Below are 27,386 nucleotides of genomic sequence, written 5' to 3' on the forward strand. Positions count from 1 at the left end.
ACTTTTGCGATGCACGGGTGCAACGCAATATGCTTCCATTGTTCTAGCCATCGACGTGTCCACATGCCTGGCAGCCATATTGTACTGCTAGCTGGTTTGCATAACAAAAGCAGTCCCTGCTAACTGCAGGCGGTATCCCCGTAGCATATTGACCTTATGTCACCTTTTGAATTCTCTGTACGCAAACAGCGTACATAGTTACTAATGCGTCGGCAAGAGGATACGTTTGCCTGCAAACCAGAGCCAATACTTCGGACGATGGAATAAATAAAAAATCCAAAGCTACGTCCATTGAATGGCACGGCCAAGGCGGTGAAGGACGTTGCCTGGCTTGAACTTGCAGAGCTGAAGCCCAGCTTAGTACGTCGGACACCAGTTTGTAATGGTATTTCCAAGTCGTTCATATCCGTTCCATCGGAGGAACAAGTCGAGCCGTCCCGTCAAAAATACATTCTCATTTTCAGTCATGCACAACTGAATAAGTGACTTTCGTCTCGCACCATCGGCATATCTGCCAAGTCGTTTGCAAGAGGTAGCCTTCTAGATTAGCATTGCCGAGTTGGTCAAGTTCGGCAGCAATCTCTATAGTGCCAGGCAGCCAAGTATGTCCAACTCCGCCAGAAAACGTCACCATGCTATCCTGCCAAGTCCGCTAAAAAGCGGTAAAAAAAACCAGCCCCCCTCGGGTGTGGGGGACTGGCGGACAGGTTTCTGCACCTTTCCCTGTCTATCGACTCCCGGCGAAACCCATTTCGAAGGGAAAAGGCGTTCTTGTCAGAAAACCTCTCCTCGGATGACCCCTAAACGCACAGGGGATAGCAAAACGTAGTGCCGTCGACTTGGCAGGAAAGGGGGTACCCAAAAAGGGCCCGATTTCCACCGGGTTGGGAGAATAATGGTCACCAGTGCTTAGATTCTGGCTACACCGAATTTCAAGCGGATTTTCACCGACTTGGCAGGAAAAGGGTTAATGAACTTTAGGATGGTGGCCTACATTGTTTTTATGTTTTCATCACCATGGAACTCATTCTTGGCCATTGAGCATGTGCACCATCTGTATCAAAGTATTTTTATCACAGACCTAATAAATGAAGAGGACTCTATCCTCTCTGAGGACTTGTAATCAAAGTACCCATTAACAAGTGGGGACTGTGTCATCAACGATGACTGTTGTTGGAGTAGTGATGCCATATATGATGTAGATGTGCCTTTGTTCAAATGAATCTGTCAGCCTCATATAAGGTGAAGATGGTCAGATTTACAGGAATCGGCTAAATAATTGTGATTCCATTTGATAAGTCTGTCTGATATCTCTTTCCATACAGCCTTATTTTTGTTGCTAGGATCATTCATTTTTGGTACCTCACCCCGGTAGAAGTCGACCAGAAGCAACACAGCTTTCTGGGTCCACAGTTCTTGGCGATAAATCCATGACCGCAGCATCAGGCTCATAATCAACTGAGCTCATCAATGGTTTATTAGATGATTCGATTGGCCCGTCTGTAGATTTTATTGGTAGTGGGTCTGGCCATGGGCATTCAGAAGAAGACGGTGCTGACGGTGTTACTGAGTCAGAGTGATGACTGGTTGAATCATCCTCCGGCGTTATTTTCACAACTTTACTGCCGGCAACATTGGGATATTTTAGTTTTGTCACAGCAATGGCTGTTTCTCTGTCTATAAAATACCGTACAAACATGATATGTTTTATTCAAGATCATATCTTATACCATTCACATTATAAAATTTTGAAAATGCATGATCCTTGATTCCAAAAATGATATGCATTTACGATTTATCAAAATGACAAAGCAGACGATATTGCATTGCTGTAAAAAAAATAAGCCATAGAGTACCGGTACACATGTATCGTTGCCTCAAGCACTTGTTCATTTACAAAACAAAATTACGCTTTTCTATTTATGAAACAGCAGAGTACATTAAACATATGCTTAAAAAGATCCCAGTGCAAGTCAAATTCTACTTTTGAAAGCTTCAAATTTAGCTGTTTCAGCATCACTAGCTAAGTGTCATTTGCCATCTTGTAATCAGAGGAATCACACCCCAGAGCATGGTTGTTTTTGATTGTCAACCATGGTTGTTATTGGGTGTATTCGAATGCGCGATCATGATTGTAGTAATCAAACGCGCCCCAGTTGTCTGCAAGAGGACGTCTGACAATGACGTCTATGCAGTCAATGTTGGAACTCTCAAAATTGCTGTGTAAAATTTGCAGAAATCAAGTATAGTACTGTAAAATGCTAGCATGATGCTCAAAAAGAATATGGGAGATCTGTGCGTGGAAAAATGTGTTTTGGACATATGCGTAGAGGTTACCTGCTTTATCACCTCCATGATACCACTGTATATGTTGGATCTGAGAATGATGCCTATAATCATACAAGTACATTTATTTTGTGGGACTTAATGTGCTTTTAATTTAGTATTTTAGTATCAGGATCTATGCGAGGGAATTGTAAATGGTATACAGTTGAAAGTGATATCCAATCTGTTGATATGATCTCCATTTTGATTTAGGCATTTTCCTGATTTGGCAAAAGCTGCTATTCAAGTCACTGTAATGGTTTTAAAAAGAAAAATTGTATTCTACAGACTCAATATACCCAAAGATCATATGATGATAATACAAACAAATCCAAGCTCACCGTATGGAAATACATGCTTATTGTATACATGTGCATTTGGACTTGTTTGTACCTTGGTCCATTCAAATTCCTGTTTTAAGGTAGATTGCGCCTAGCACCTCGGGGACAGATATTCAGACTCTCAAACTTTTACAACTCTTTTCTGATATATTTATTGTGAGGGTTCATTTTAAGGCTTTTGCTGTATGAAAACTTTCTTAGTTTTTCGAAATAGAAAATTTTATTCTTCTCCATCATCCATGGAGTTAACACAGGGATGGCGGCCATTTTGAATTTTAAATATTGGTAAATCTTCGGTCATTTGTTTCACTAGTACCAAAATTTGTACGCTGACCCCTGATTCCTATTCTTTATTTTGAAAGAGAATGGTTGAAAAGATCCTTAAAAGGTAAGTTGAGCAAAAGTTTAAGTCTTTCACTTTTGAGGCACATACTACCTTAACCTAATTGTCAACTGATAAAAATGTATCCATGGAATGAAATGAGCTCATGCGTTGTCCTTATGAAAACATATGTACAACCTGTCCTTCACCTTCCCATGAAAGAGCTCAAAGGAGTTGCTTTTCAAAATATACTGCATACAAAATTTCTATACTGGGTATGAGAAAAGACTGTGCTGCATTGACTAGAAGAGAACTCCTTGACTGCTATCAGCTTGAGATATACTACATATAGTACACAGTTTCTGCTCTGCTCTAACCTCTATATTGAGGCATAGTTCTACTGGTAGATAGTTTCTGTGCAATTCTAACCTCTATGTTGAGTTGTGTCCGTATGATGATATTAAAATACGGCTAGTTTTCAATCGGGTAAAAACAATAGGGGATGAAAACTGATTAATGATAATCTGTTGATGATGAGATCTGAATTTCCATCATGTTCCGTCGACAGATTTGTTTTCCGATTATGGTAGTGTTCAGTACCCTTCCTATTTGCGAATACTAAAGTGTTTCAATATGGTAATATGATGTCAGTATATACTGGTACCGGTAGCTAGTGTACATTTTTAAAACACGCACGGCAATATCATGCCAGGGATTGTGAAATAGAGTTTAAGTACCACACATCTGTGAGCAGTTTGTTTGCCGTCTTTTATTACAGACACTGTCATCAAGTACATGACAGATGGATGTCTCCTTCGTGAGTTTTTGGAAGACAGAGAATTATCTAGGTATAGTGTGATAGTGCTAGATGAAGCTCATGAAAGAAGTCTTGATACAGTAAGTCATCTTTCTGTTTGTCATAATCCATTGGAGTGTGGTCACATTTTACAAAGTGGCTGAATTGTTAAGTTCTTATTATCTTAAAGTGGCACTCCCACTTGGTAACATTTTTAAAGCACATTTTTTAATGCCAACGGTCGATATTTGACGTGGCGACTGCGCGCGGATCACGAGATATCGATAAAAACATGTCCTCAAAAAAGTAAAAGTTTGAATTCCGGTGGCCCACCTAAATTCAGCTTCCGAACATCGAACGTTCGGCACTGGGGCCATTGTCAACTAAGCTGTGGAGTACGAGTCTACGCTAACGCTGCTGTACGCCACAGTACCACTCGCGTCGGTGATCGGTCATGCTCCCGGGGGAAAGCCGAGTCTTACTGACTCTGAGAAAAAACGGAAAACAAAGTTTGATTCCACCAGAATTCGCATAGGTGACTAGCACAGTTACGTGCGGTTGATACATAGCGGCCGCCGAGTGGTATGCATAGACGCATACCACGCGCGCGGCGTACTGTGTGGCAGACGACAAAATGTAGTCATCAGAGGCGGCTAATATTTGACACGTCAAAACTGATGTTTATGTGGTATTGGTTAAAAATATAGTACAACTGATTTAGAACAATGAAAACGACAAAAATTAAGGAGAAGTTTTACAAAACTTACCTGAGGTAATGGCATAATGCTGTATATAAAGTCTTTGCGGTGGGAAGTAAATTAATTGCGTCATTCGAACTTATTGTAGACTCCCTAGAATATCGTCAATCAGCACAACAACAAACCTTCGGCGGATTTCGGGTCAAAATCAGAAACGATCGTAAAACTTCGGGATGTGAAAAATACGCTCGGGAAATGACATGTTTTTATCGATATCTCGCGATCCGCGCGCAGTCGCCACGTCAAATATCGACCGTTGGCATTAAAAAATGTGTTTTAAAAATGTTACCAAGTGGGAGTGCCTCTTTAAGGGGAAGAATGTAACTAAATTTCAAGCAAAACAAGCACATAGAATGTTATAGCTTATAATGAAAGGTTAGAAAAACTGGTCCAAGAGTGACATACATGTAGGTGTAGTGACAGGTACATGATAATGGATTATAGAAATGGGCTTCTTGTAAACTTTTGACAGGACTCTTTCAAAATAGCATTGGAATGAAGAATCTCTAGAAAGTATGATAAAGTGGAATGAAGCTACTGAGTCAGACAGTTCTGGAAGTTGTATTTTGTCGTGGATTGTTTATTCTTACTTTGGATGGTTAAAATACAATGACTTGGAGAAGTCTATGAAAAGTCAAACAATAAGATTTGAACAATTACCTGATACATTATTTGATAAAGTTTTGAGCTGATGTGGTAGCTGCTACATTCTCATGTTTTGCTTGTCATTGTGTTGCATCCTTAATTCCCCTTTACCCTGATCAAGTATGTGGAGAGTGAGTACTGAATAACTATGATGAACTTCAAAGCCCCATTATTGTATTTTTTCAGTAAGTTGGTTTGGAATCAAATGCAACTTATGTAAAAAGCTTAGTTGATTGTGACCACAGAACATTTTTCTAAACACTGGCAATGAACGTACAACTTAGATTTCAACAACTGAATAGATTTAAAGTTGCTGTTCAAATATGGCTATAAAATATATATGACTGTGTAATCAAAATAAGGCACTTTAAATACAATTCTTTGGTTGCCTTCTGCATGCTGGTAGGTTACAGAAAAAATTAAGAAAACAAACACATTATTAACGCTATTACAATTACTATATATTTTTTCTGAAATAAACAAAATAAAAAATGAGCTTATGCTAATACACTCAATTTTTTGTCTGTGTTTGTTTTTTCCCTGGCTGGCTGGTAGGTTTTCAAAAATCCAAGGACAGTAAACAAAGAGTTTTCTTTACAGTAATTGGCGTTACAAAAAAATTAAGTTATTATCAATGAAATGCTAGAATTTATTACAATTTTTTGAAATAAAAATTATCGTTTGCCATAAAAATGAAGGAGGAAAATACAATATGACAAAATAAAAAGCTCTGTATATTTTTGCCATATTCTACTTTTTGACTCAGATTTCTTGGTCATCAGTTTGCTTGAGTAGGTAGCAGCATGATACTTTGTGTACATGCATTTATGTAAATTACCTTGTACAGTGACAATTTCTGAATGCAGCATATCTGGTATGCTTATTCAAACCTGATCCATCATTATTGTGCGTCTGAATGATACAATATTAAATTAATGTGGTCTGGAAACGACATCATTTGGTACTTTAGATAGTGTTTATTCTCTTTCTACAAACACCAAATACAAACACCAAAGTTTTTAATAATAAATTATATGTGACGCAGTACAAAAGTAACTTCAACAACTTAAATTTTTTTTTTCAGGATATTTTATTTGGCTTGATCAAAGAAGTATTTTTGAATAGAAGTAGATTGTTAAAGAGGACATATCCATTGAAAATCATTGTAATGTCTGCTACACTGGACTCAGACAAGTTTTCAGATTTCTTCAGATGCCATGAAGTGTTTCAGATTCCTGGACGACTCCACCCAGTCAGGGAAATTTACTGTAATCTGCTGCGAGAAGAAGACATGAAGAATCCAAATTATGTGTCAAAGGTAGGAAAAATCGTAAATTACAGTATATCTTTACAGTATATTGATGGTCAGTGTGCCCTCTAACAAAAAAAACTTCATGAAACTTCTGAGTCAATTGTAAAATTTGAGAAATTTTCTTTAGTCACAATGTATAATTTCCTATCATCTGAAATTTTCTTGCGTCACAGAGAATATTCATGAGTCTGGCATGCCAAATAGGCTTAGAGGGCACACTTTTGATGGTACAAATACTGCAATCTGATTTGTCAAGACAACAATAATTATTGACAGTGGAAGAGTAACCCTTGTTTACCAAAGGGACACGATGGTGCAAACAAATGTTCTACAAATATGCACATCCTGAGATGAGCGTAGGCAAGTCAACAATGCCATACCCATCAAGAAATGGTTCCAACTATTTTATGTGCCAAAAGCACTAACATTGACGTTTTTTCCCCATGATGCAACTTCGTTCTACTTTTATTTTGCCTGTGTAACTATATCATGTTAATTTTTGGGACTTACATTATGTTTGTCATTAACTAGCACTGATGAACATGAAGAACTTTCATCACAGTTGTCATGTGAGAATAGAAACTTTCCCCTCTCCATGTATACCATTCAACACCATTAGAGTAAGATCCAGAGTATGCACCACCTTTGAAATAAATGCCATTTAAATTTGATTCGATACAATTGCCATACCACCATCCTCCATTATAAGCACAAGCACAACATGCTCCAGTTCCAAGATCATTATCCTGATCCTTGGTGCTGAATTTCTTTCCATTATGATAACTAAATGGATCTCCAGCAGTACCAGAATATTCCCCAACTAACAAGGTGTACTTGGAATCCTCATTTCCAATCTGGAAGAAATCATACTCTGCATAGGCTGTGTTATTTTCCCAATCCTGGATGTCAACACGAAGTTTATATCGTCCTCTTCGTAAGAGATAGAAGATCTTTTCATTCCCCAGCCAGTGTTCACCACTCACAAATCCAAAGCCAAACTTGTACGTCATCCACTCATTATTGAAAACCACTGATCCGTCTTGACGTCTTTGTATCACAGTCCATACACCATCATCTTTGACCTCACAATAAACAGGGAATGGTTCTGGATAGTCCTCTGGTTGAATGAAATGAACTCCTTCAACAAGATGACTTCCATTGAGTTGATAGGCATGATGACAATCTGTAACATCAAAAACCTTGATAATTACCTCACAAATATACATTGGTTAGTATATTGTATATGGGCCGGTGGCCTTGGAATGCAAATAAAACCATTTTGCCATTTTGTCAAGTCGTTCTTGCTCCAGAACCACCAAGCATTTTGCTCATACGTACCATATTGAACTCAAAAGTTTGCTATTTCACTAGATCAGGTGCCACCAAGTGTTCAATGTTATGACTCAAAATCATCACAAAACATGTTTTAAAGGCTGATATACTGATTTTACATATTTTTGACCTCAACCTAAAATTTGGAGGGAGAACTCTTTGTAACTGTCCTCCCATTGGCATATGCGGAAAATATGCCCTCCCACTAAATTATGATGCCCACTTCCCTCCAGTGACTCTGGTCTCCCTGCTTCCCTCTGCCCACTACAGTTTGAGCTCCCCACTGCCCTCTCCCCACCCCTGAAATTCCCTGTTGTCCATTAGATGTACACCTTTGGACATTGCAAGCTCCCCTCTAAGTTGTAGGTGGATGTTTAATCTTCCCTAAAGTTCTATCAACCACGGCATCCTCCTACCTTTTTCTGATACCCACTGCCAGAATATTTCTTCCCACCCACTATAAAAACTGAAATTTCTTTCCCACCAACTGCAAATATTGACTTTTCTCCCCACCTGCTGATAAGTTTTTAAATTTGCCTGCCCGCTGAAAAACACAGCGCACGAACACTTTTGGCATGAACAGCTTCGTTGGCGGCACCTGACTAGAAAGACCAGTGCACACTACTGCACCTTGGCTTTAATATAATGAAGAAAGTATGCAAAATTAGGAAACAACAGACTCTGACAGCACTGCTAGACTTTGATCAAATCCTCTTTCAGAACCAAGTTGAATTTTGTGCAAAGTCTCATATGGCACCCCATGACAGCTAAAATTATTTGAAAAATTAATGCCCAAAACAGCTGCTAATTGATAACTTGCATAACTTTCAAAAACGAATGCTTACATTCAAACTGTTGAATTCTTGGGAATTGAAGATATAACTTTATTATCAAATCAAACAAAGCTTGTGGAAAAAAGTTTAATCTTCAAGTTCATAAAAAATGAGCATTCTTTCAAACGCTACAGTAAATCCAATGCATTATTGTGAACTGTAACCCTCTGGGAGAAAAAGGATAAACTGATACATGGAATACAAGATACCGATTGGATTTGCTCATCTGGTATATTTCAAATTGATAATAATTACCCGCTGTTAACGTTTAACTTGTCATATCTTTATCATGAAATGGTACATATCGCAACAAATCTTTGAAATTTAGTTGCTCTTTCTTTGACTATTTTTTCACCTGCCCTGTTATGTTTTACACCTGTATACAAATAATTAGAGTGGGATCTGATTTCAACCAAATTTATCCTTGCAGGAAATGATGGCCTCCGTCACATTTTTTAATCACACACAAGCACTTCGTTATTTGTAAAGACTTTAATTGTGTTATATTTGTAAAGACTACCAGGGTACAGACTACTTTATCAACATAAACATGAGATCAGCCGCAGCATTGTGGAGGATGGCAGTTAGCAATAATGCAAAATTTTGGATCCTCATAAACTTTGCATTTCCCCTCTGAAAATATTCCTCCTCCTACTCTCAAATCATATCTACGTGGTCATGTGTTCAGCAAGTCAAAACGGCCACTGTTCAATGTGTAGTTATGTTTTTCAGTCTGGACTAGAATTAATTTGTCAACCGTATCATTAGGATTGCATATTGTACAATGCATTTTGTTGGCAAGAACAGTAATGTACAGTTCAAAATAATTAGGAAAAGAATGTTAGGAAAATGTGTTTGTGTTATGCAGGAAAACAATAAAAATATCATCAAAAGCTGCAGACAACTGTGATGAAAGGAAGTTCAAGTACATGTACCGTAAATTTTATTTTGCTAGTATCTTTGAGTGAGTGCAAGCTGAGAAGTCAGTGATAAACAACTGTAAATTATGTCACCTACCCTGTGGATAGACTTGGGGTTCATTAATCTTGTCCACTGTGATGGTAGATTCTAGGTGAAGGCTGGCTTGCAGCTGTTGAATGTTCTCTTGGATATTAGTCAACTTGTCTGATATCTCATACAGATCAGAAGTTGAACCATGAGAGTGTCTTGGCATACTCTCCTGTGGTACAATGAATGTGTATGCACAGCCGCCATCTTGAACGGTTTGTGTTTGGCTGCTGACTTCTCCTTTGGTTCTGCCATGATGTTCTTGTGAAGTGGCAACGCTAACACACAGGTAGAGCAGAAGGGCCAAGCAAGACAGTTTTCTGCTGATGGACAAAGTGCTGCCATATTTACCTAATAATTTCATGGTGCTTATAGAGAATTCACTGTATGGCTGATACTGTACATGTATTTGGTACACGAGTGTGTAACTGTTGATCAATTTATTGTGACTGGTAAGTTTATACCCAACAGAGCTACCGTAATCACTCCAACAATTCAACCAGAAAAAAAATAATTACGACAGAAAAAGTCGAATTGATCGAGTTCCAAAAAATATCATCTCTTGATGGTTGGTCGAAAAATTAGAGTTACATAAAGAGTTAAACTCTAACAATGCCCATTGACGAAATGTTACTCCGCCATATCTTTTAGACATGGTATAATACAAACCTTGGGAATTATAGTCGTATTTCATCAACATTTGACACCATGAATAACAAAAAATGACATATGGACAGAGAGCGTTTTCAGTATATGCACCCTATCTATGGAATGATTTGCCATTTGAAATTAAGACCGCCACAATTGTAGTTAGTTTTAAGTGCAATTTGAAAACCTACCTTCAGTTTTATGTGTAATTTTCTGTTTTAATTTCCTCCTGTGGTTGTACTTTTAAATTATTTTATCCAGCTATGTACAATGTGCTGAGACATATGTGTAGTGCATTTTAAACAATTTTTAATAATAATAATAATAAATATCAATTCTTACTCAATACTCAATTCTGAACTTTCCTGGGTCACATTTGCACTGTATCGGTACGCACAATGTACCAGAGTGTATTGTAACAAAGAGCTTGGCTAAACAAAAGAATGACTTGTGAAAAGCCTGATGAAGCACTTTGACTTTGAAACTTTTGTCAAAAATGTAGGCGGTCAAATTTATAGAGGTAAAGAAAATGCAAAGGCTACACAAAAGTCAAAATAATAGAGGGAAAAAAATTATGTTTCTTGAAAAAATTGATGCTCAAATTATTAAAGCAGTCGAATTGTTAGAGTGATTACGGTACGGTGTAGACCAAAAGATCCTTAGGCAGGGGAGGAGGGGCTGACTTGAGTGACAGATTTCCAGTCTAGGGTAGCTGTTGACTGGGAATTATGCCAATGAAACCCGATGCTGAGTCAAAGGCCTTGCAGTATGATATGCACATAGGCTGTTCAGTGTAGCATACAATATTTATCTTGCTCGCCAAGTGAGAGAAACTCATATTCTGTCATGGCAATTAACTTCATTTGAAGCAAATGAAGGCTAAAATTGACAGAAACTCTCCAAACTTTCAGTATTAATCATGAATTATTTGGCTCTGTAAAATTTCTTAATTCTTGCTTATCTGGGTGTCCAGTATATCTCAACATTAAGTATAAAAATGTCTTCATGTGGTTTAAATGAGTTTCATTCCAGGGTAGTATTGTCTGTGGGTCTTGTTTTTGACCCTGTTTTTCTTGAGTTTGTCAAAGATCAATATCCATCCGGCCACACTGAGTATTTCAACATATGGAATCTCCATAACAGAGCTAGCAAGTGTTTTGTTTCCTTCACTTTCAGTCCATATTACCATGATCAAGTTGTGAGTCATTCAGCAATGCAAGCAAAGTTAAATGATAATAAGAAGTTGCATCGTACCGTATTTGTTCAAGGTGTGGAAATAACGTCAATATTGTAGTTGAAAGGATATTGTTTTATAACAAGCAACTTTAGCATTAGTGTTGACTGTATCTTCAATAAATATAATTACACTAAAGATATATGGTGTATCATGTGTTGCATTTTATCATTACTTTGCTTTATTTCTTGATAGAGGCCAAGAGGGCAAAATTTCATATTACCCGGCAGTACTTTGATTTATTCTTGATAGAGGGCGCCATTTCATTTTAACTGGCAGTCAACATTATTCCAAGTATTTCATTGCGAAGTTTGACAACAAACTTATTAGTGATTATCACTGTCTCCATCTCAATGCTGTAACTGGAAGTGACTTAGACTTATGACAGTGAATTTACCAATATCAAAACACAATCTTGTTGGTAAAGTTCTGTGGTACAATGAAAACATGACGAAGGAAGTTTTCTCTTTTATTGAAATGGTCAGAGTAGAATCTTGAGGCTTAAAGATATCTGGGATGATAACAGAAATGACTGGCTTGAACAATTTGAATAATTGCTGAATTCATTACATTGGGTTTTTTATAATGCTCTTTCTCTCAGTTAAATGACTGACTTTTTTCAGACAAGTTGCTTTGTAATTTTGTTCATTCACTCAACAGATTCACTGTTATGTAGATTTGTTTTATTTGCCGCTTTGTTGGAACAAATTTATCTTTTTCAAAAAAAAATCATTCCAAGTATGCATAGCTGCCAGACCTGAGGTAAAATTTAGTTGAAATTTACTTGAGTATCCAAGTTCTTGTTCAGACTGCCTTTGAACAACATTTGATTAATTCCACCTCCTCAATGCCCACTTGGGGGTCTGAATATACAATACAGTATGGTATACTTCTGAAATATCAAATTTTATTAGCTTAGCTGTCAGCGACGCTGAGCTTATATGATAGGTGGATGTGTAGTGGCATCCGTCGTCCGTTGACTGGCGTCCATCAACTTTTACATTGAAAGCTGGTTCTTCAAAACGGCCAGTTTGATTCCTTTAATGTTTGGTGTCCCCAGGAAGGGGATACATATTTCAGGTAGAAAACACTCATTTTAGAATTAATGTAAAACACTCATTTTGGAATTAATGATAAAAGTTTATTCACGTCATAAACTTAATACTACTACTTGAAATTTAATCTCTCATTTGAAACTAGAGTATGTATGTAGAAAAAACTATTGTTTGTATTCCCATTCTGAAATGACAGAGGTTGGAAAACTCATTAAAAATAAGTGATTAAAGGGAAACAGTCGTCGGAACTGCGCCTGTGCGAGTTTCTTGTTTACAAACAATGTATTTCGTGCACGATATCAAGATGCATCTCATCACCATAGGTGCAACATTTAAATTATATGATGATAGATTATGTTTTTACTTTCATCAATCACCATTATACCTTAGATACGCTCTTTACATTGGTCATGTGTGACCCATACGACCTTGAGCGTAGTCCTGACGACTTTATCCCTTTAATGACATGCAAAATTGAAACGACTCTCACTCAAAATGTTAGATCTATTGCCAAAAGATATTGTCCTTTTATTATTTAGTATTTAAGGAACATGGTATGAACATTTCACATTTGACTGAGACAAAGTGGAGTTAAATGTTTTCAAATGTTGAAAACAAGAGAAAAAAGAAGCCAGGAAATCCTGTGATTTGCCTAAATTTGCATAAATTTAGACTTCTTTTTCACTCAAATTATGATTGGTTGTCATGCTTAAAGGTGAATCCGACTAATATTTTAATCTTGGGTTAACAAATTAATGAAAATATAAGTGCTCTTTGCGAAAAAGTGATTTCAAGCAAAATACCAGTATGCTGTGTTGTGTGCATTGTGCTACCTCAAGAGGGACAAAAGAGAATAGAATAGTCTTTCTGTTTTGACATGTGTAGAGTAACTTTTCCCAGTATTACAAACCCCTGCTGCTGCTCTGTACTATTTCGGTTCATTCATCAATGAATTTTGAGAATTTTCATCTCCACTTTCTTGTACGAGTAATAGCTTGTTCCTTTCCAGTGATGCCATGCAACACTGTAGCCTTCACTTTCACCAGTGTGCCCGCCTTCAATGTAAACACCATTTAGATTTGCGTAGTGACAATTTTTGTACCACCATCCACCACGGCCGTAGCTATCAGCGCAGGCACAGCAACCTGCGGTTTCATCATTGTCTGCATCAGTAGTACTGAATTTCATTCCATTGTGGTAACTCATTGAATCCCCGGCATTGCCGGAATATTGCCCAATTAGCAAGATATACTTAGTGTACTCATTTCCAATCTGGAAGAAATCATACTCTGCATAGGCTGTGTTATTTTCCCAATCGTGGATGTCAACACGAAGTTTATATCCACCCTTTTGCAAAACATTGAAAATCTTTTCATTCCCCAGCCAGTGTTCACCACTCACAAATCCAAACCCAAACTTGTATGCAGTCCAGTCATTGTGGAAATCCACTGATCCATCTTGACGTCTCTGTATCACAGTCCATACACCATCATCTTTGACTTCACAATAAACAGGGAATGGTTCTGGATAGTCCTCTGGTTGAATGAAATGAACTCCTTCGATGAGATAGCTTCCATTGAGTTGGTAGGCATGATGACAATCTAAAAAACAGCAAATTATATTCTTTATTTCAGTTGTTGTGCATTTAACTAATTCTGTTAGAGTACATACTCAGGCCATACTTAAAATGGAATTGTCTCTGCCAAGTCTGTGTTTGTTGCTGATATCGCAGGAAGACCATGGATTAACTTAAATTATCTACAGTCTGTATATATAATTATGATAATCACTGTGCTTGGGACATGCATAGACTTTAATTTTGTCTGTAGCTCTTAAACTTCAGACCACACTGAGAACTTGAAATTGTGAAATCAGTACAACAGTATCAGCATAAAAACCACACGGTCATATTTGTAGAAATGTTGAAATAGATTACCATGGTAGGAACAGAAAATGACAATTTAGAGACAGTGAAGACAGAAAACAAGAATTCATTGAGACTCCGCATGGAACAGTAAATTGCATTAATTTTACAAAAAGTACAAGACAGCTTCATATCACGGACTCATGTTGTATTGATTGCCTGTTCTTTTAACCCTTTGAGTGCCTTCATAAAATATTACACAGACAATTTTTTCAGATCAAGACAATTTCTTTTTCAGTTTTTTCCCCAAGATTTTGAAAAAAAATTGAAGCCAATGAAAAGTTATGTCCTTTTGCTCCAAAATTACCAAAACAATTACAGAAAATTCATAAAATTGGTAAAATGTTGCACCAAAATTTACTAGATGGGAAAAATTTCAGCACTCAGAGGGTTATCTGATAAAAAACAAACATTCTTAAGATTATCTTGTCAAATTTACTTTAAAATCATCATGACATAATATTGCCTTTGAAAATAGTGGCTGTTTAGAAGGTCAACTATAACCTGTATATGAGAGAGTAAAGAAGTTTTGAAAATCTCTTACTCAAGGGTGTCCTCTCAAAGGGTTGACTGAGGGCCTCTAATAATTCGTCTTTTGTAAAATTACTATAAATTTTCTTTTTCTTGACCTGTTTTTTTGATCATTATTTTCATTGAAGTCTCAATATTTTGTTAGCTCTGTTTTTTAATTTTCATGCTGATGTGGATATATCTGTCAATTGTCATGGTTTCATTTCATGAATAAATTGCAACTTTTTGATAAAATTGCAATTTTTTTATAAAAGAGTTGGCTGGAGCATCCTGAATCATCAGATCATTCAGTCAACACAGTTCAATGTGTTGTTAGATTTTGTTAAAATTTGTCAAACATTATAGCCAACACTCAAGCTAGATCAAGGCAATATGGCATGGGAATCTTGCTACTAGTAGTTGCTCAGTGCACCAGTACAAGTCAGAGTAGGATCATACGTGATGGTAGTGTATTCAGTTGTCAACAAAAAGGATATGGGACAGTTGATAGTCTCCTTGATGAGGAGGAGGGGTTTACATTTTTCCTTGAATAAAGTATCGTGGCAATTTACCTTAAATTGTTTATTTTCCAAAAGCACTTTTCAATCACTTATATTATTTATCGGTCTGTCTCATTTACTGATAACAAGTAAAGAATGCATCAAAAAGGCAATAAAAAAACAGCTACCTACCATGTGGGTAGAATTTTGGTGTATTTATCAAGTTCAATCTTATGGTTGATTTGACATGAAGATTTGTTTGCAGCTGTTGAATGCTCTCTTGGATGGTGGTCAACTTGTCTGATATCTCAAAGAGATCAGAATTTGAATCCTGATTCTCTGAGCAGCTCTTTGTCATGGATTCCTGTGGCAGAATCAGAGTAAATGCACAGCTTCCATCCTGGGTCAGGGTGCCAAACTCTCCATCTCCTGTGGTACTCTGTTGCTGTTTTGAAGTGGCAAAGCCAATGCTGAGGAAGAATATAAAAGCTACAACATGAACCATTCTTCTTTTTCCTTATCGCTGAAAATTTCAAGCAGTTCTTGACAATCGAAGATGCATCAATGGACAGCTGAATGTGATTGAACACAGTGTATTGGTTTTCCTGGCTTTACCTGGTTGTTGGCAGTATTATGATACGCAAGGTCTGGTTTCCTGATAACTTAGAAGAACAAGGTCGGGTTTCCTGTTGAACAAGGAGAAAAGAGCTTCCTACCAGTGGTGTTTACCGGTCAGCCGCACAATGACATGTGATTTCTCTCTGTAAAACTGCTTTGTTTATAAAAGGGATGTGACGTTTGTTTTTGTCTAGTTGATTCATCTTCATTGTATTCAGAATCTCAGATTGCTTGCAAATTCTTTTATCTGGCAACTATAATGTATAAACAAGTTGTAATCAAATCTGATCTCAACTGCTTATTTTAGGTCAGGAGATAAACTCCCAAAGTTTGACAATCTGTTTTGTGCCTTTCCTTGATGATCAGATTCAACATTCTCAATGCAAAGATTTGCCTATCTCATATATATTTTTGCAATATTACTTGATGCATCATACCATAGACACTGATAATTATGCAAGTAATGTTTCTTGATTTCAACCAAAGTGATAGTATGTTGATAAAATTGGCAATTTGTCTGGTCTCAAGGGTCTTTGGCATTGTTTTAGAATTAGGTTTTCATTACACTGGTCCATTTAACTGGAAATAACCAGTAAATGGAATTTTTTCAGAATTTTTTTTTGTAAATCTGTCAAAGGTAGAAGCAAATATGTAACAGATATCTGATGTAGCAGTTGAAATATACTATCAGGAAACTTCATATACGGTAATTTTGCATGTCATTATATATCAAAAGCTAGCTGTTTCAATTCTATAATCAAAGTAAGTTTTCCAGTCTTTAAAAACATTGACAAAGCGAAGGGGGACAGGGAGGTGTTGTTTATTTTGAGACAGGAAATACCTCAAGGTGGGTTCATTAACCTTCTATCAGTGTGTCACATGTTTATGTTTGTCTCCAATATTTTGTAGCGGCAGATTACCCTTGACAGGAAGATCTTTTTTTTTTTGAAAAAGATAAATTTATTTCAACATAGTCACAAATAAAACAAATCTACATAACTGTGAATGCGTTAAAATTACAATGCGTCTTGTGTGAAAAAACAAATAATTAGCTGTTTGATTACAAAGATCATCATATGAATGCATTCAGGATGCATTCTTCTCCTTCCAGTCTTACAAGGCTTGAAAACTTTGTGATAAAATCCTCAGTTTTGTTCATCATCTTATAAATGAAATACAATGTATTCATCCATGAGGAGAGATGACATTTCAATTGCATGACATAGGATTGAAGGGAAACTTTAATCCCATCAAGAGTAACCGAATTTCGAATATTCCAAACTGTATATTTTACAAAGGAAGTAATACAGTAAATAATGTCAGATGTTGCATTATTATCATTTTCGATTCACTTTTTTTTTTTTTTTTTTTTGAAAAAGATAAATTTATTTCAACATAGTCACAAATAAAACAAATCTACATAACTGTGAATGCGTTAAAATTACAATGCGTCTTGTGTGAAAAAACAAAGGAAGTAATACACCTAATTTCCTTGATTCTGATATGTGTAGGCATGCCATAATTCAAATCGTAGATACTATACAAGCTAGGCAACAAAATCAATATGTCATTGATAATTTGTATGATTCTCTCTGTCAGTGTATTTTTCATGAAATGGACTGGAAACTTGATTACCGAGATTTCCTACTTGTTCTAGAAAACGTAAAATGTCTAAACCATTCTGGTCGAGTGAATTTCCAGTCTTTGGAAAGATTTAAGGGAAAAAGAACGTAAATTTCTGAATAGTCATTGTTCTAAAAGAGTTGGTATAGTTTTGAAACACGAGTTTTTGACAGCACGAAGAAAGTTTGATAAAACTTTTCGAACTGAGAATATCATCGTAAGTTGATGTCTAATATAGAATATTTAAATGCGTCAAATCCAACAGAATTTTGGAACCAAATTAATAAGTTAGGACCTAGGTGTAAGAAGGACATTCCTTCTGAAGTTTATGGTGACAATGGTATGATAATTAATGATATTAATTTTGTTTTACATAAATGGAAAAGTGATTTTGAGGGATTGTATAATTTATCTGATATCGAGAATGAATCGACTTTCGATGATTCTTTTTATACAAAAATCATCGGTGCTAAAACTCAGTGTGAACAAATGTATCTAGCAAATAATGCAAGTCTTAAGGTGGTTGGAAAGGCTAGAGCGTCAGTTATAAATTTCAACAAAACTATTAAAATATAAAAGTAGTCAACATTCTCTGTAGAATAAAAAAAACTAGACATTTGGGCACAAAGGCATTGTAGAGTTATAGCCTGTTAAAACTTCTGAAAAACTGACCAAATAAGAAGAAGTTGGGGAGTCCTTAGTGTATTAACTATGGTAGAGGTCCCCTAGCTGTTTATAAAATGTTTGAAAAGGGAAAGTCATTATTTACTGTTTTTCAGGAAAGTTTGACAAGGTGGTGCTGGCATTCAGAGTGAGTGACTACTATTGTAAATGCATTTTTAGATTCTTTGAGTGTCAAAGAGGTGTCAAAAGTGAGATTAACAAAAAAAAACTGCTCTATGACTTCAAAGGAGGGAAGCAAATATGGCTTGTTTTCAACATTTTTGACAGAATAACAATTTCCTACATAATTGTATACCAATTTAATCCAACTTTGAAATGAGATATGGACATGGAATTTTTACAGCCTATTAACAAGGTTACAGATAAGATTTGTACGGCACAATTTCCTGTATTTGAAGTACTTTTTGAAAAATCACATTTTGAAATTTGAAAGAATTTTTAATAATTTTTTGATATATAAACCCATGTAAAATCATAAAAACAAATTTTATTTACAAATCCTGCCGTACAAATCTTACAATAAATAGTGTCAACATATTTATAACTAATTTGGTAATATTAATACTATCCAATTACTATTAAATTCAAATATGTAAAAAAATATAAAAAATTAAATGTTAATATTTACTTGTGTCATATTTCAAAATCATGGCTGCAAATATACAATTTTTATATTCTTTGGAGATAATATTAACTAAGGGAGTTATCCTGAAAATTTGAACTAAATATCTTGATTCTAACACTTGAAACTTGACATTAACTCTGAGAAAAGAATTGGTGCAAAAATAGCCTTTCCAACCACCTTAATGTGTATCGGAATAGTGATATTTCTTTACAAGAAGTTGTCTATGTTGTTAATCGCTCTAAATGCAACAAGGCAGTTGGTCCAGATAAAATCCCATACGAGATCTTAAAGAATGATCATGCGATTAAGATTCTTCATAACCTTTTCCAACTTTGTTTTACTTCTGGTAGAGTGCCCTCACAGTGGGGAAAGGCAGTAATCAAACCCATCCCAAAAGTTCTCTGTCTGACCCACGTGTCCCGTTAAATTACAGGGGGATTAGTTTATTGTCTAATATTAGTAAGCTTTACTCTGGTATTTTAAATAATAGATTAACGAAATACCTTGATTTAGAAAAAATAATAGTTGACGAACAGAATGGTTTCAGAAAAACAAGAACTTGTCTTGACCATATTTATGTACTTACATCTATTATACGAAATAGAAAAGCTCAAAATCTACCAACTTTTTCTGTTTTTGTTGACATGAAAAAGGCTTTCGATTGGGTTGACAGGGACTTACTGTTCTACAAATTGTTGCAAAATAATATTAATGGGAGGTTCTATGAGTCTATTAAAAGTATGTATTGTAACTCTTTATCATGTATTAATGTAAACAGAAACCTTACGTCTTGGTTTGCAACAACTTATGGAGTCAGACAAGGTGATGTACTTTCCCCAACACTTTTTTCTATTTTTATCAATGATTTAGCAATTGAGATTAATGATTTAGCTTTAGGTATCCCAGTTGGTAACTCATTAATTAATATTATGTTGTATGCCGATGATATTGTTTTGCTTGCTGAAAATGAGACAAATTTACAAAAGATGATTGACCATCTACAAGATTGGTGCAAAAGGTGGCGTATGATGATGAACAAGTCCAAAACACAAAATTGTTCATTTTCCAAATATTGGTCAAATGAAAATAGACTTTATTTTTCAATTTGGTGGTACAAATCTTGACGTAGTTTCTCAGTATAAATATTTGGGTTTAGTTTTGGATCAGTTCTTAAATTTTTAAGTGACTGCTGAAACTCTAGCAAGTGCTGCTGATAGAGCTTTGGGATCAGTAATTTCTAAGATACACATGTTTAAGGATTTTAGATATAACACTTTTACAACTCTATTTCATTCTTGTATTACTCCAATTTTAGATTACTGTTCTGCAATTTGGGGCTACCGTTTCTCTTCAAAATGTGAGTCAATTCAAAACAGAGCGATTAGATATTTTCTTGGCGTCCACAAATTTGCCCCTATACTCGCTATAAATGGAGATATGGGTTGAGACCCTTGTCTATTGAGGAAAAAATTGAACATGGTAAGACTCTGGAATAGATTAGTAGTTATGCCTAATAACAGAATGATTAAGCAAGTTTTTACTTGGGATATCAGTTTAAAATATAAAAACTGGGCTAAAGATATGTTTGATTTATTTTCAGAAATTGGTTTGCAGGAGAAATTTGGTAATTTAGAGGTTTGTAGTATTCCTGTCATGAAAGATGCATTAAAAACGTTGTATATTAGTAACTGGACATCCCAACTGAGTGAAAAGCCCAAATTGCGTACATATTTGATGTTTAAGACGGAATATGGAATGGAGAAATATTTACAATTTCCCATTTCTAGATCAAAAAGATCACTTTTAGCACAATTGAGAGTTGGTATCTTACCTCTAAAAATGAAACTGGGCGTTACACGAATGTGCCTAAAGAGGAAAGACTATGTGATTTTTGTCCAAATGTAGTAGAAGATGAGCTCCATTTTATTTTTGATTGCACACTTTACAATGTTATTAGGAAACAATTGTTCTCTAAAGCCAGAAACTTGTGCTCTGTATTTGATTCATTTGATGTACATCAGAAACTCAAATTTCTAATGAGCGACATGCCATCCCAATTGGCATCCTATGTCTATCATGCATTTTCAATGAGACAAGAAGCTTCTTATACTTAAATTACATTTCGAGCTATTCATATCTATGTACTTTATTTACTGTTTAGTGTCTTGTAAGCCCTTGGGGCTGGGTGTGGCAACCAAGCTGTTTAAGACCACACATGACACTTTAATAAATAAATATAACATAACATAACATAACATAACAATACAGTAAATAATGTCAGATGTTGCATTATTATCATTTTTGATTCCTGCAATTGCTAATCTTTTGATATTGATATTATTATCAAAGTTGTGGTTTCTGACAAAGAAAGAAATACATTTCTGCCAGATTTCTTTAACATATTTACACTCAAATAAGATGTGTTCCAGTGTTTCTTCTTGGCCACAAATATGGCATTTCCCGTCACTTAAATTGAAAGTTTTGGCCAAGATTCCTTGACAGGAAGATCCATCGTGATGGCAAAGGAAAGAGCGCCCTCACGCATTCAAGATCCTTCAGTGTAGATTTTTCCTGCACTTTGCAAAGTAGTTACGGGCACAACTAAAATGGTGGAAAAGATCATAGTAGACATAAATATGTACCATATATCGTCTAATGACAGTTCATCATGAGCATGAAATTTTAGTGGAATGTTTACATGTACTTGGTAGTTCTGTTGCTTCATCTGCTAGTGTTTAGATTTGCCTTCTCAGCCTACCTGTACAAACCAAGTGCCCATTTTCTTTTGTAAACTCATCACCATGTTACTCATCTGATGTTTGGTATCATTAGAACAGCTGTGAGCTGATAAAAGTTATGTAATAAATATTTAAAAGAACAGCTAGCTCATGCCTTTGAGTAGCTTTGACATTTTATTGTTTCAAGGTTATGCATCTCATGTATATGGTTTCTTCAAAATTTAGGGTACCGATACACACCTTTGTTTTCACTGACATTCGTTTTGACATTTTTCAAAAAAGATTGCATGGCCAAGACTATATCAATTTTTTTAGTTTTGCTCAGCAAAGTTTACAGTTTTGACCTCACCTCTCCTAAGATCTAACTGGCAACTTCCAATGGCCACTTACTTTAACCCTTTGAGTTCCGTAATTTCTACCCACCAAATTTAGTCCAACATTTTTTACCAGTTTTTGCAAATTTTTCTGTGATTTTCTTTATAATTTAGGACCAAATAGACATATTTTATTTGCTACAGTTTTTTATCATAATTTTGGCAAAAATCTTGAAAAAATTTACTAGAGTATATTTTATAAAGGTGAAAAAAAATGACTAAGTTTTTCTGCCTATCATACAGGTATATGATATTATAGCCTGGCAGACACACTCAGTAACAGACTGAAGAGAGAAGAAATACATGTAGGCAGTATTGTATGATTTGTTGGACATACTGCACGTACTGTAACCAGCAACTGTCAGTTACTGAAGCTTAAAATTCACCGTGTGTTAACTTCTTATGAAAACTGATTATGAAATTGTGTTAATATTTGATCAAATAATACACATTGTGAATTTACCAAACATTGCATAGCTGAAGACATTCTCTTTTATACTGAACAAAAGAGAACCAATATAGCACCCAGTGAGAGCATCACAGGTCCCAGTTGAAGGGTGACCACAGTCCCTCCAACCATGCACTATTATTCTGTTAGGTGGTAGACTTAATGAATCGTTCTAGATGTTTACTTATCTGATTCACACTCTAGCCCTAGCTTTAACTTCAATCTGTTGATTCGAAATAATTTGCTTTCTGTTATAAAATCTTATTTGTCTCTGTGAAGCCGCAGTCATCAATCTGTGGTTCTTAGATTAGTGGTTGTTGATATTATGTTTACATGATTTTATTCCTCTGTTCTCCCTTAATTTTCATGTCCCATTATTTGTTTAGAGATTAGGCTGATAACAAACCTGCCCTACTATTTCAGAGAACAAATACTGAATGCGTCTACATATGTGCACATACAACTGTATTAATCAAGATTTCAAACCCCCAGGATGTACGGTAATACAGCAGCTGTTTTTTCAATTTGCTTTTTCAATATTTTGTTGAAAATAATTCACGCAAAGACAAAGTAGTTGCAGTCTGACCTAACCTTCACCGAAATAAAAATCTCAATAGTGTTAACAATGGCTTAAACCTGGCATTTGAATGAGCCGTGGTACAAACAAAAAACATGCTAAAACATGCATAGAAATACATATATTTCAATGATCATTTGCTCACATGCATTTGTTTGTACCACAATCACATTGGTCTCTCAGACGAGTGTGTTAGTGTATAGGGTATTGTGTTTACATGTCCCTCTTTATTCCATGCATGCAGACCATATATAGTGATACAGCGATAGTGGTAGTAAGTTGTGCACGACGCCTTGAAACTTGAATGCAGGTCTAAGTAGAAATAAACTTGCAATCCATGAGGGTAATTGAATGATTTCTTGAAATATCATGAGCAGCAGAGTGTATGAAAGTGAATGTAACACTAGGATACTTGTAAAAGCTCATATTTTGGCCATAGAGGGCGTTTGACGTAAGGTGATATGATTGTGGGTGGAAAATGAACTCCTGGCCCTGATATACTCTTTGGCAGAATTAAAAGTAGTTTAATAACTTCAGGTTAATATTTTATCTAAGTCTGTCATTGACTTGTATATAATACATCCATTCAACTCAAAAATTATTTTGTATTGCTAGATTATCATATCGAGAATGATTTTTTGAAAAAACTTACGCAGTAGAGTGTACTATAAAGTGTAGTCTTCAGGAATTTGTGCGTTAGGCTTCAAATTGTCTTTAATCAGTTGGTCATAGATCTGTAAGTATCCGATGTTTGAAGACTTGTAGGAAAACTTCAGAATTTTGTTTTTGTAAACAGAACAAAAGTGATAGAAAATACATCAAAACTAATACTTTGTTACGTATCAGTTAACCCTTTGCACCCTGACGCCCTGGTACCCCATGACATCATGCAGACATTTTTGTCCGAGCCAGGTTCAAAGGGTTGAGATAGATTGCAGGTTGATTGTCTTTTTGACCTTTCATCAAATTTTACATTGCAAATATTTGAGCACATCCATCATTGGTAATGTAGCATTTAAATGGTACATTGAATTAACTCATTCTTCTCGACCCCATGACCTACAAATGTGCAAGTTGGCTTTTGAAAATAATTGTGTTATGCCAAAGTGTAATAGTGAAAAGGGGACTGTGTAATCGGGAAGCATGATGCTGTTGTTATAACAAATCTACAGTATTGTGTTTCAACAGTCATAATATCTTTTGCGTCTCATCCAGTCACATGAAAAACTTTCATCTCAACTTTCTTGTGTGAATACCAGTGACTGTTCCTCCAATGATACCATTCAACACCATGGGAGTGAGTTGCAGAGTATGTACCACCTTTGATGTACACGCCATTTAAATTTGAATAGAAACAGTCCTTGTACCACCACCCTGCATTGTAAATACAAGCACAACATCTAGATCCTGGATCATTATCCTGATCTTTGGTACTGAATTTAATTCCATTGTGATAAATCATTGAATCTCCAGCAGTACCGGAATATTCCCCAATAAGCAAGGTGTACTTGGAATCCTCATTTCCAATCTGGAAGAAATCATACTCTGCATAGGCTGTGTTATTTTCCCAATCCTGGATTTCAACACGAAGTTTATATCGTCCTCTTCGTAAGAGATAGAAGATCTTTTCATTACCCAGCCAGTGTTCACCACTCACAAATCCAAACCCAAACTTGTATGCAGTCCAGTCATTATTGAAATCCACTGATCCATCTTGACGTCTTTGTATCACAGTCCATACACCATCATCTTTGACTTCACAGTAAACAGGGAATGGTTCTGGATAGTCCTCTGGTTGAATGAAATGAACTCCTTCAACAAGATGACTTCCATTGAGTTGATAGGCATGATGACAATCTAAAATAGATATTTAAAATATGTTTTGCCATGTACTGTGGAATTAAAGTAATTATCCAGCAGCTGGTACAGCCTATATGATATCAGAAATTACTTATATAAAGCATTTAAGATGTACTTCAAAATCAGAACAATTGTGTTTTCAATTTCTGCCATTTTTTCTGTGCCAGTGTTTATAATTAGTCAATCTCTGAGACCAAATGTATTGTAGAATATTGTAGAGTTGATATGTTATCTGACTATACTGGTACTACCTACCTCAGAAGGTCAGTGCATTGAAGAATAGCCAACACAATTTTTAGACAAATAATCGTTGAAATCATATGATCAGTTTCAGGCTCCAACAGTGTTTTATGATGATTTATTTGTGATCAATTTACCTCTTTTTGGACTAATCTTTCAAGTTGGTGTTGTATTAATTTTGTAAATTGTAACAAAAGGTTAAGTCACACATACCAAGTGGATATTGTGGTTTCTTCTTTTCCAGTCTGATTGTAGATTCTAGGTGAAGGCTGGCTTGCAGCTGTTGAATGTTCTCTTGGATATTGGTCAACTTGTCTGATATCTCATACAGATCAGCAGTTGAACCGTGAGAGTGTCTTGGCATACTCTCCTGTGGTACAATGAATGTGTATGCACAGCCGCCATCTTGGATTGTTGGAGACTGTCTGTTGAAGTCAGCATTCATACTGCCTCTATGATGCTGTGCTTCACAAAGTCCCACGATTAACATCACTTTAAACAGTACCAGAGCTTCCATAGTGTTAACTTGTACTGGTATGTTTAAATAGCTTGTTGAAATTCAAAAATTTCTTTCAAAGAAAGTTAATCTCTTAACTGCCAGATGCAAATTGCAAATGGTACATGTGAGAATAGAAAATTATACTGTTGTACGCAGAGCCCATGGTATCTCTATTGGTCAGAATTAAATATTGACAAATCATCTGGTTTGAGGCCATTCATTCAATCATTGATGAAAAGCTAATAGTGTGATTCATTGCAGCTGATATTCATCTTAATGTGAGTGTCACAGTGTCAGCTCATAACTTTTTGTCATAGTTAAATGTCAACAAAGCCATGACCAACTAGATCTTGGAGGTTGGATGTTGATCATCAATAGTTGATTCAGTTTTGTGTCTTCCTGTGCGGTAATCCTAGAGTCAGTGTGTTGTACAATTTTCTTTGAAGTATTGGGTGTCTGCATGTAGTTACCATTTACACAGCATACATGTACACATCACAGGCATATACAAATAAATTAATGTAAATAAATGAAAAACATTATTACCTGTGTATTTACCATCTGTGTAGTTACCTAATAGTTAGCTCCATCACAAGTGTTTATGATGTAAGGCATATAATTGCACATACCCTATATGTGTAGTAATTTCTAAAACTATCCAGTGAACTGAGGTGTTTATAAATTGTACTGAAGATCCGTCCTTTTCCATGCCAGTACCTAATTGTATATGCCAGTCACATCTTTTATTCAAGTAAAAGTCATGTCAAGCATAGACATTGGACAGTTCTACCATATGTCTAAGTATGGTTTAAGTGAAATATCATGGTCTATTTCACACCTTTGTCTCATCTAACAACTGATATTATTTCATGGCATAGTACAGTCATTTTGCAACTTACATCAATTGGTGAATTCTCACTACCTTAAAATACGAGTTTGCAACCTGAGTGACTCCATGAGTCATAAAAGTCTCAGGCGGTTGACCATATTTTCAACATGGTAGATTTTTTACTGGTAAAACACACAAGATTACAGAAGTCATAAAGTAAAGTTTTAGTTATAGAGGAATTTCATACCAGAAATGCCTAAAAAGTTGAAAAGATGCATAAGTTTAGCTAATTTCACAAACAAACAGCCAGAGGACTTTTTGCCATGAAAACAATTACATACGGTATGTGTCAAAAGATTTATCTGATCAGTGTATTTCAAAATCTTGCTGTGGTGAGAGGTAGACTTTTTACCCACAATGCAGTATGTGTAGAAAGCCAGACAGAAATGCTTTTAGTTCATTTCTTTTTATTAAGTGAATAAAAAGGCAAATTTTTTCATCTCTTTATGGAAGGTTGATTTTGCCCCATTTATATGGGAATCCAAACCCTCAATCATTTGCATTGCAAGTGAATAAACACCAATGTGGATATGGGATGGCAAATTAGTTTAATAATTCTCATCCAACGAGAAATTTTTGTAGTTTTTAATGAGGCTGTGAAATTAGATCATATGATGCTGTGCCCTCTATACCGGTAGTTTGGCTGAGCAATGCTTTTCTTTTTATAG

At 35.7% G+C, this 27,386-nt stretch overlaps 4 protein-coding genes across 6 annotated transcripts in view; 1 reads left to right on the forward strand and 3 right to left on the reverse strand.

Annotated features, from left to right (window-relative positions):
- Positions 1–27,386, forward strand: part of LOC139150839 (probable ATP-dependent RNA helicase DHX40) — a 188,367-nt gene that overhangs the window by 14,181 nt on the left and 146,800 nt on the right. For 2 of the 3 annotated variants that reach the window (XM_070723250.1, XM_070723251.1), the window contains exons 3-4: positions 3,767–3,885; positions 6,272–6,505. In XM_070723250.1, coding sequence (XP_070579351.1) covers positions 3,767–3,885; positions 6,272–6,505 — 353 coding nt within the window. Of the gene's footprint in view, positions 1–3,028; positions 3,055–3,766; positions 3,886–6,271; positions 6,506–27,386 lie in introns of all 3 variants that reach the window. The other variant, XM_070723252.1, reaches the window with a different exon arrangement.
- LOC139150841 (fibrinogen-like protein 1) lies at positions 6,985–10,116 on the reverse strand. Its single transcript, XM_070723255.1, has 2 exons — positions 9,682–10,116; positions 6,985–7,682 (listed from the first exon to the last, which is right to left on the reverse strand). The coding sequence occupies exons 1-2, from the start codon at positions 10,034–10,036 to the stop codon at positions 7,027–7,029; spliced, it is 1,011 nt and encodes a 336-aa protein (XP_070579356.1). The 5' UTR covers positions 10,037–10,116; the 3' UTR covers positions 6,985–7,026.
- Positions 12,674–16,378, reverse strand: LOC139150842 (microfibril-associated glycoprotein 4-like). Its single transcript, XM_070723256.1, has 2 exons — positions 15,736–16,378; positions 12,674–14,210 (listed from the first exon to the last, which is right to left on the reverse strand). The coding sequence occupies exons 1-2, from the start codon at positions 16,046–16,048 to the stop codon at positions 13,555–13,557; spliced, it is 969 nt and encodes a 322-aa protein (XP_070579357.1). The 5' UTR covers positions 16,049–16,378; the 3' UTR covers positions 12,674–13,554.
- LOC139150843 (microfibril-associated glycoprotein 4-like) lies at positions 24,240–25,996 on the reverse strand. The gene is made up of 2 exons (XM_070723257.1): positions 25,544–25,996; positions 24,240–25,087 (listed from the first exon to the last, which is right to left on the reverse strand). Exons 1-2 carry the CDS (start codon positions 25,845–25,847, stop codon positions 24,438–24,440), a joined length of 954 nt encoding a protein of 317 aa, XP_070579358.1. The 5' UTR covers positions 25,848–25,996; the 3' UTR covers positions 24,240–24,437.

The sequence above is a fragment of the Ptychodera flava genome, chromosome 15 (genome assembly GCF_041260155.1).
Source record: "Ptychodera flava strain L36383 chromosome 15, AS_Pfla_20210202, whole genome shotgun sequence".
Taxonomy (NCBI): Eukaryota; Metazoa; Hemichordata; class Enteropneusta; family Ptychoderidae; genus Ptychodera; species Ptychodera flava.

Coding starts and splice junctions, on each gene's coding strand:
- LOC139150843 (XM_070723257.1), bottom strand. CDS start 25,847: ATGGAAGCTCTGGTACTGTTTAAAGTGATGTTAATCGTGGGACTTTGT. Junction 25,088..25,543: donor GAAACCACAATATCCACTTG/GTATGTGTGACT, acceptor TATCTATTTTAG/ATTGTCATCATGCCTATCAA.
- LOC139150842 (XM_070723256.1), bottom strand. CDS start 16,048: ATGGTTCATGTTGTAGCTTTTATATTCTTCCTCAGCATTGGCTTTGCC. Junction 14,211..15,735: donor ACCAAAATTCTACCCACATG/GTAGGTAGCTGT, acceptor GCTGTTTTTTAG/ATTGTCATCATGCCTACCAA.
- LOC139150841 (XM_070723255.1), bottom strand. CDS start 10,036: ATGAAATTATTAGGTAAATATGGCAGCACTTTGTCCATCAGCAGAAAA. Junction 7,683..9,681: donor ACCCCAAGTCTATCCACAGG/GTAGGTGACATA, acceptor TTGATGTTACAG/ATTGTCATCATGCCTATCAA.